The sequence below is a fragment of the Nestor notabilis genome, unplaced genomic scaffold, assembly GCF_000696875.1.
Source record: "Nestor notabilis isolate BGI_N333 unplaced genomic scaffold, ASM69687v1 scaffold20053, whole genome shotgun sequence".
Lineage (NCBI taxonomy): Eukaryota > Metazoa > Chordata > Aves > Psittaciformes > Psittacidae > Nestor > Nestor notabilis.
In genome coordinates, this window is record NW_009923550.1 from 19457 (window position 1) to 29034 (window position 9578).

Here is a 9578-nt window from a genome sequence, read left to right on the forward strand (position 1 = left end):
TAAAGCCATCAGTAAGGGCAAATTTTGAGTGAAGCAGACCCCGATTCAAAAATGTCAGATGGTGGAACGACTGAAACCAAAGATTCCCACCTTTCTGAACAATTGGGTGGGTAATGTGAAAACACCCCTGCTATTATCAGTTAAAGAAGAAAAAAAGTTGTACTTTAGAAAAGAGCATACCCTCAGGAAAGGCTTGTGCCACTTCAAATTCAAGAAACGAGAAACCAAAGGGGTATATGCCTAGCTGAGGTGAATATACCTTCTGAAAGTCTTTCAAATTATTAAACACATATTTTTCTGCTTGTAAGATTAGGTAAATATGCAATTAAGTCAGTAACACTTAAGTGAATGGGCATCTCTGCTTTGCTTATTGGGTCCCCAGATTCTCTTAGAATATTTAATACACTGGCCTGAAACTCCCTTGATAATAACTGGAGAGTTTACTGATCAGGACACAGTCTGAGATAAGCATACCTGAATTTTCAAGATGCCAGCCACTTGAGTGGTTGAAGGGGTGATTGTAAACTTCCATTCTGACCTCCAACGGCCATTCCTTTAAAAAAAATAAGACGGAAATCAGATGTCACCCCACTGGTTAAGAAGAAAACCTCAACATATAACTGATAGTCAAAGCAAAACAGAATGAAATATGCTGTGCACACATGCACAGAATCTCTCCATAAAGATCCAGCCCCATAATAAGTTGAGAACAGTTTCCCAAAATATTTAACCTTGGTTTTGGATGTGGACTAAGGAGATTTATTAGTAAGGACCTTTTAACAAGGACTTAACTTCCGAAAATACCTAAAGCCTCCAATGTTCTTTCCCTCCTTTATAATTAGTTAGGCATATATAGTCAGTACTTTGTTTCTAGGACCTGGATGGTTTGCTGGATCAGCGGAAGTCACACTCACATCAGGCTATGAAAAACTCGACTGGAAGGAATATTAAAGTAGCAAGACTTTCCATTATGCTGAATTGTAACTAGGCCTTCCAGCACTTGAGCATTTCTGTTCCAGGACAACTATTTCCTTACAGTTTCCTTCCACAAATTCAACATCCTTGCCAAACTGCTTAAAGGGAGTTTCAAACATCTGGAAAACAGTATAGGGAGATTGTAGTTTCACCTGATTCCTTTCCTGTAGGCTAGACACTTTCTTATTTAGTTATGAGGTTAGTGAATTAGAAGGTTAGTACATTAAAGCTATATTCAGAATGCATTGTGGCTGTCTCTTGACTCCTTTTTTGTTTGCACTTAAAGAAGGAAAGAAAGTTGAAACTACGAGTTCCAATCCTGCCAAGGTTAGGTGTAGATTCCAGCGAATTCAACAAAGACATAGAGACTTTAAGAGCAACACCTACTAATAGATTTATATCGACACATCTCTGATACTAACAACGTTAACTAAATAGTAAAGCCATTGACAATTATTTCATATAATATCCAAATTATAGATTATCACTGAAAATTCAGACTAAGACAATTCAGAAGCTTGTTGGAATCTCTAAGGAAACTGGAAGGGCCCCCCTAATTCCGTGACACTAATATTACTGGTAGTCTTACAGACTGACCCATTAATTATAAGAAAGCTTACATGCTGAACTATATTTTATAGATGCAGGGGATTCAGTGACTAGCTACCACATTTTTTTGCTTCTTCGTCACCTTGTAGTCCTTGATGCTAAGATGACCACAATGCTTCCATTCTAGGATATCTTTTTTTGTCCTTAAGATGTTATTACAATAAAAAGTGTTCAAGTTCAGAAGGATCCTTCTGTAAGAAATGCTCTAAGAAAATGCGTCATTATTTAGCTCTGCTGACTTAAGAGGTTTTGTAAGAGATTAACTATCCTTCCTTTTCTTTCACATTCTTTGATAAGCCATCTCTCCTACTATGCTGATAGTATTTCAGAAATTCATGGAATGTTTTTCTTTGGACTGTATTGATTTTCTGTCATCCCACAAACTTGGTTTCATGGTAGGTCGCCAGCCTTCCAAATGCCTAAAAAGCTGGGACACCTTGAGAATAAATACTGACTATGGCCTGGGCTGGATACCCAGACATCCAGCTGGATAACTGAGGAGTCTGCTTAACATTCCTCCATCCCCCAAACCAATATAAATTTATTAAAATTTGCTAAGAGTTTGAAATAGAGCCTGACCATCCCCCTGTAAAACTCTTAGAAACATGGTCAAGATTTACTCATAGACGTTCAACTGTAACTTTATTAAAGAAAACTTTCAAGAAAGATTTTTTCCATCTATAAAAGGTTGTTGCATATCTGTTCCTCTTCTTTAAAGACTGCAGTATTAAAGTAACTATTTGGAATACCAAAATTCATTCATACTTCTGAGCTAAAAAGAAGAATCAGTATTATTTCAAATTACTTTTAATATTGTTGTAAAACATACAGCCTTAACTAATCAAGTTTAAGTCAGTGGAAGAAATTATTTATTAACTGTGCAAATTTAATTAAAATCTATGGAAAAGTGTACTGGGCAAATCATTGAACAGATACAGACACATGCTTAAATTACTATACCTATGTAATATTCACCTTCAGCATCAGAAAACAGTATTCCTGCACTTACATATATTAATATGATTTCAAGTAGATGCAAAATAGCAAACAAAATAATAATGAAATACATTACTTCAGACAACTGCATATATTAGCTATCTTTCAGAGATGCTTCCTTATCCCATTTCTGATACTGTGATATTTAACTCATCTCGTGCCAGTTTACTGCCAGGAGCTACCCAAAGTTCACTCCAGACTGTGGAAAACATCTTTTAATTAAGTCCAGAAACAAACAAACAAATGAAAAAAAATCACCTTTATCTACCTCACCCAAAAATTAACGATGCAAGTCTGACAGTAAATTAATCTTTGGTCACCTTCTTTCTCCAAGACATGCAAAGCAGGAGGAGCTGAGTTTAGGCTATCAGTCACAAAGGAAGCAACTGTATTAGGGAACACAGGCATGGATATCAGTGCCGGTGTGATAAACTGGAATGTCACAAGGAATTCTATGAAGTTCACCAAGATCTTCAAAGGAGATGCAGACATGCAGTCTGCCACTTACCACAAACAAAGTGATTTCCATACAGTTTTGGCAGAAAATCTTGGGGTGAAAGAAATAAAAAATGTCACATGCAAAATGTGCCAGCACCTCCTTCTCTGAACTAAGGATTACCAGCGTAATGGCAGTAGTGCAGTTATTCCATTTGCTGTACTTTACTGTATTTGTATCCATACAGAAACTTACCAAAAATTTTTTGCTTGGAACTGATGGCTCTCTATGCATGCAATAATGGTCTGTTGTCCATCAATTGTTTTACCATATACCTGAATTAGAAATGAAAACAAACAATACAAAACAAAACAAAAAACAAACAAAAAACAAACACACACCCCCCCAAAAAAGTTAAAGTTTCAGCATCTGTCTTGCTCAAACTGCTTAGAGGTATCTTGTTCTCTTATTGTTAGACAAATTGTAAAAATTACTTTTATAACCAGTGTAGTTCTTACATAGTTTTTAATACCAGAAACATTAAAGTGTATATTACAATGCAGAAAAATGTAAGATTAGGAAATCTGAAGGTCAAGCATCTTAACTGAAATCTAATCTACTGCAAACTCATTTTTCTGCCACTACAGGAATTTTAAGCCTATAGCAGTGACTGATGTGACTATATACTTCAACAGCAGGGTTTCAGATATCAGTTATTCTGCAGCTAAATGATGATTTAAGCCTTTACAGACTAGCAAAAAGATGATTAAAAGGCTGGGTTTGGTCTTCTGTTCTGCTTATCAAATAGTACCAAGATCTCAGTGAACATGAAATCTGGTTTCCTTTACAGAAGCTAGAACTCATCTGTCCGCCTGGAATCCAGTTCAGTGTTTTAACTCAACAACTGATGGTTTTGGGGTTTTTTCCCTAGTTAATTTTTCCATCAGGTTAATACAAAGTACAACTATCACTAGATCAGTTTGCTGAACTTTAGTCACAGGGCTCCTTAACTGCTATTTAGGCCAGACTGGGAGGTTTTATTTTAAGAAGCCATCAGAACCTGCTGATTCTAGTGGCAAGAATATAGTACATTTATATACATGAGATGTCATGGAGAGAAAACAGTTTGGTTTCCTGACAGTTGTGTCTGTCAGGTTAAGCCAAGACAGACATTTGTGTCTTATGAATTTATTTTTTTTTTTAAGTAACCAGCCAGGATCAATGGGATCAACCTGCAGTAGTCTACAGAAGGTCTTAAGAACTGAGAGGTACGTCTTCACTGTGACCTGCAGTAACTACCCACTACTAATCCAACAGATGAAATACGAAACTTCTGAAGTTTTTGCTCATTTCCCTGCACAAACTCTTGGCAGGACTAAATTCTTTACTGTTGGAACTGCCCATCTTCCTGGTTTTCAGTTACAACTGAAAGTTCCTTCTTTTTAGATTTCTGTCTATAGTGATACAGTGATTATATAATTTAGTACTTACTGTGCAGACACCGTTTGGGTAGTGTTCTTTCACATATGCTTTCATTGCTGTTTCAACTGAATTCCTCCAGGATTCTATGGCATTTTCAACTTCATGGGGTCTAGGATCAGTAGCCTCCTTTCTTAAGTGATCAAATTTAAAAGAAATCCTGTTCTTGGGATCCAAAAACTTCCCATTTCCCAAATCACCATGTTCTGTTATCAAAACCTGTATTGTAAAATTTTATTTAATAACATTTACTATTGGGGGAAAAAAAAAATCCCACACCAAACCTAATTATATCCTGCATTCAACTGGAGCTTACTTATACCCAAAACCTCACATTTTAAGCTATGCATATAGCACAAGAAGAGAAGGCTAACATGACACTGACTCAGGAACAAAAAATCCTGAATCATACCCTCTTGCTGCAACTAACAATGAAATATAGAAATTCAGGTCTTCTAGTACTAGAGATGGAGCAAGTTGCTTCCACAACTGCAAATCATGTCTGAATGAATTCAAGCCAACAACACAGACTGAAATTTCAAGGTCTTCAGATGCCCTAAATGATTAACTTATGGAACTAGTACTATTGGAGGTCCATAATCTCTGTATTTTGGCAGGGAAGATGCATTTCTTTTCATTTTCTTGCCAAGATATGTCCCAATACCAGAACAGCTTGAACAGTTTAAGGAACATGGCAAGGATTTCATTGTATTCATACCTGCTCATCGTAACCGTCAATTTTTACTGGAGTAAACTGGTCCAAGTTGTATTGTGCAAAGGCACTACAAGAGAGGGAAAAAAAACACCAAAACCAAAAACCAACATCAAAAGCCTCTGTCAAGCACAATCTTTTTCCTTAGTAGCTGTAAGATATTTAAATAATAGCTAATAACCTGGGCAATGATGCATCAAAAAAATTAATATTTTGTTATCTAGCAGGCCCAAATTCTTGGAATCACTTTGGTTCAAATTACAGATTCCAGTGACCATCACACAATGATTTACGTTCACACATAACCCGATATAAACAAACACATAAGCTTTACAGGAACCCATAGAAACTGGAGGAACAGATAAAGTTTAAAATCCACAGGGATCCAACCTACTAAGTTGAACGTCTCTGTTCTTACAGATGAAACTAATTTTGGCATAAAATAGAATAGGTGTAATGTTTTGACATAAAAGGGTCTAATGAAGCAGTATCTTACAGATATTCAGTATCTAACACTGAACGCTTGGTACCAAGAAACAGAAAATGAAGTCCAAAAAGGTGGAGACTAGTTCCAAAATCCAGGTCACCCATTTCCAAAATGGTTGTTCCAATCATTAGGATACACTACAGGTGTCTCCTCTGCCAAGAATTTCATCTTTATCAAAGATGTACAACACACAATGAGGTTTTACTTGCCAAGCATTCATCTTTTTAAATGAATCACTTACTGACAGTGAAAAATCTTACTGAAAAAACATCTTGCTTTTATGCAACTGAGTATGTGGCATCTGCTACTTACTGGGCTGCTCCTTCCCTGAGAAGATTGTCATTATTAAGCAGCAACCGCACATCTGAAAGAAGGTATTTACAACATAAAAGTACAGTTAACTCAGAAACTTGTTTCAGTCACATAGCATACGTCAACAGATTGTACAAACACAAACCATAAACCACCCCACACCCATAAGATTACTAGGTAAGAAATTTATTGCTTCATATTTCATGATTTTGACTCAACAAAATGAGAAGAGTGGTATGGAAATGGAACCCTTCCAACACAATCTGGTAAGCATATATAAGCTCTATTCTTCAGGCTGTGTGACAGCTCTAGGAATCTGTCAAACTCTTCTTTAGAGAAGTTCTGAATGAGAACAGCATAGGATTCATGAGTTCACTTGTATCACATAAATTACCAAATCCTTCACACTATATTAATGGTAGTGGTTACTGTATTTTGACAACACTAACATGATATCTGTTGTACTTACTGATTTTTAAGCCTTATCATTTTTGCTTTTGTTCCTTAATGACACTTAGTAGCCAGAGCACAACATATCATAATATCATTTCTTCTACCATACAAGAAACGTATGAATATAGAATGAAGTCAATACTCTCCTCAGAATGACTCCATATTTACTAGGCAGTAAATTGTTATTTAGATACTTCACTTACTGGCTTACTATTTACTAAGCATTGTTTTAATAACAGTGTAATGCACTGATCATTAACTAACTGATCATTAGTCTCAATATAACACTTCAAATTCTAAAGATGCGCAAGGTATCATACAATAATACCTGGAATATATTTGAGGTATTAGCTAAACCAAAACAGCAAAACACCCCAAATGAAAACAACCACCCCATGAAGTCAAGAAAACCCTAAGCCAAACCAAATGAAAACAGTTTGCAGGATTGGAATTTAAAACTTTATCTCTTTTTTTACGAAGTCAGTTTGAATCTCATTGAACACCGGTCATGCATTTATGATCAAATGTGTCACATGTTTTCAAACATATTGTACACAGTTACTGAGCAGCTAGTTGCAACTATAAACTAGCTTAACAATAAAGTTTATAGCAGTACTGCTGTAAGAAATTGTATTAACTTTCAAGGAGTTGGTTTAATGGGCTGCCCATCAATTGCCCATTTCACAAATGCAGTAAGTTTAAATAAGAATCAGCTGGTCACAGTTTAACTGAAAACCAAAATACTTCTAAAACCTTTACATTCTTTAACAAATTTAAGCTCTCACCAGCCTGACACTGACTAAAACTTTACGATACTAAAACTTACTTCTTTGTTTAAGTAGCAGCAGAGAGATTTGTAAGCTACAGTTACAAACCATATGCTTTCTTATGTGATATGCATGCCCACACACCTTGATACAAGACAAACGCAACAGTTTTCAAAAAAAAATAACATCTTACATAAAGTTCCAGCAACAACAGTTGAGACACACTGATTTAAAATTTCCTTTCTTTTTACCAGTACACTCAGTAAGATGAAGTATGTCCAGAATTTAAGGGTTAAAAATGTCTGGAGAAGATTAATATTCTTTTCACAACCCACAATAGGCAGTAGCCCTTTGTATATTCATTGTTAAGTATTTGTAATTATATTCCTCCTTATATATAAAAGACCATTTTAATTCCAGCTAGTTTCTGTTGGAAAATGTAACTGTCTATTACAGACTGGAGAGGAAGAAAAAAAAAAAAAAGTACATGTCTCTTCTAAACAAAACCCCTAGTGACTGTTAATTCATGACTGATTAAAAACAGAAAGCAAGCTCATTCTCACATTACCAAGAAAAGTGGTATTTTCCTCCTTTTGCACTTCAACTCCAAGCTGTCTTGTGATTGCAAAGCTTATTATGCCAAGCTACAAACCCAGCTCTTAAAGCAAGTGAGCTGCTAAAATATAAGCTACATGAAATTCAGGAGAGTAATCGTCAATACAATTTTGGCTATAGATGCCTTAAATGAAAAGACAAAGCAAACAGATACTCACCATTGAACACCTCATTGAATTCCCCAGGAGGAGCATGAATTATGAATTTTGCTGCTATACGCACCTGAAATACAAAAACAGTTATGTGGTTGTACATCCTTGCATTCATTCCTATTCCAACGAACATGAATTTCAGACACGAAATTGTACAACTCCCACTGATTTCTGTATTTGCTTACATTATTTAAATTACTCTGTTAGAAACACAGAATATAGAGTTTCACCTCTTCAAATGCAATAGAGGAGATCATATGCAATGGGAGCAGATAAAGGAAAGAGTCACTCCTGTTTCGTATTACTGGCAAAAAGAAAGAGATTAATATAGATCTACTCACAAGCTATTTCAGCTTCCAGTCCATGCATGCCTGGGAGTCAACACACAAAAACCATAATGAAGATACATTCAATCTTCAAAGCTTCCCCTCTAATTTTATTATACTTCCTATGGTTCTAAACTTTTGAAAGGTCCACAGCCAGACAGTAATCAATAGATTACATAAGCTTAAAAACACTTGCATAGGCACTAAAGCATGTAATTTCACTGTCGTCTACCTGTATAGCCTCTTGGTACCACTAGATAAGGTTTAAAAAAAAACAACCAAACAAAAAAAACCCACTGAAAAATTCTTAAATGCAAGTCCTTGAGCAATTGCCTTCAGCCACAACCTTTTGCAGACAAAACGTAGCATAAGCCAATACTTCCACTAAAACCACATGCACTACCCAGGCTTTCTCCCTCCTTCTGCTTGCCCAAGCACAGTGAATTTAGAAAGGTTATTTTTCTCTTGTTTTCCAGACTGGTTCCCTGCACTGTTCACTGCACAGGTGCAGACACATGTGCTTGCAAAAGGAAAATAAAAGTTACCCTATTATTCTATGTTTTTTTTCAAAATGTCACTCCACAGACTTCCTTTCATTCATTCTTCTTTCCCCCTTAAACTGTTAAGGGCACTCGTTATAAGAAAAAATAATAAATAAATGTTGGTTTCCTAACTGAACTTAACAAAGTTCATACCCTTCACACTTCACAGTTATTGAAGTTCAGGAGACATCCAGAGCTCTCTTGCACCCTTGATATTGAAATACAGGACACTACCTGAACTACAGTTCCCATTTCTAACATTGCCAGTTATGTTTTTATGAAATAAAGAGTTGGAATATTAGTGTCTGCACTCTCTGGGCTTCCTGATCAAAATTAAAGTGTTTGAGAGGCACATACTCCATCAACAAATACCTAAAAATAACCAAAGAATGCTTTACATTTACACTTTTATATGTACTTTAAACTACAAAAGAACTATCTGAGCATGCTAGAGCTCTTGAACTGACAGCTGAGGGCAGCAATACAGTGCTCTGGTCCCTGGTTCTTGACAGGGCCCAAGTTTCAGACACTGGTCTCCAGGAGAAGTGGTTCAAGCTTAGAGCACCCTGAGAGAATACTTCACTGCAGTGTTAGCAGTGTCCAAACCTCAGCAAGATCCCAAATGACTAGCCCAGGCAGCTTTCTGCTCACCAACAGTCAGCACATGGTCATTCAGAGCTGGCTGATGGAAATGGAAAAGCTGTCAGCTCCCAGCTT

General features: G+C 36.2%; 1 protein-coding gene across 1 annotated transcript in view; it reads right to left on the minus strand.

Moving 5' to 3' along the window:
* CAPZA2 (capping protein (actin filament) muscle Z-line, alpha 2) overlaps positions 1–8108 on the minus strand; it is a 15756-nt gene extending 7648 nt beyond the window's left edge. Inside the window, exons 1-6 of the mRNA XM_010012209.1 lie at positions 8000–8108; positions 6007–6058; positions 5214–5277; positions 4508–4714; positions 3272–3351; positions 475–553 (exon numbers count right to left, since the gene is read on the minus strand). Of these exons, the coding sequence (XP_010010511.1) occupies positions 475–553; positions 3272–3351; positions 4508–4714; positions 5214–5277; positions 6007–6058; positions 8000–8108 (591 nt within the window). The remainder of the gene's footprint in view (positions 1–474; positions 554–3271; positions 3352–4507; positions 4715–5213; positions 5278–6006; positions 6059–7999) is intronic.
* Between the last annotated feature and the right edge of the window lie 1470 nt (positions 8109–9578).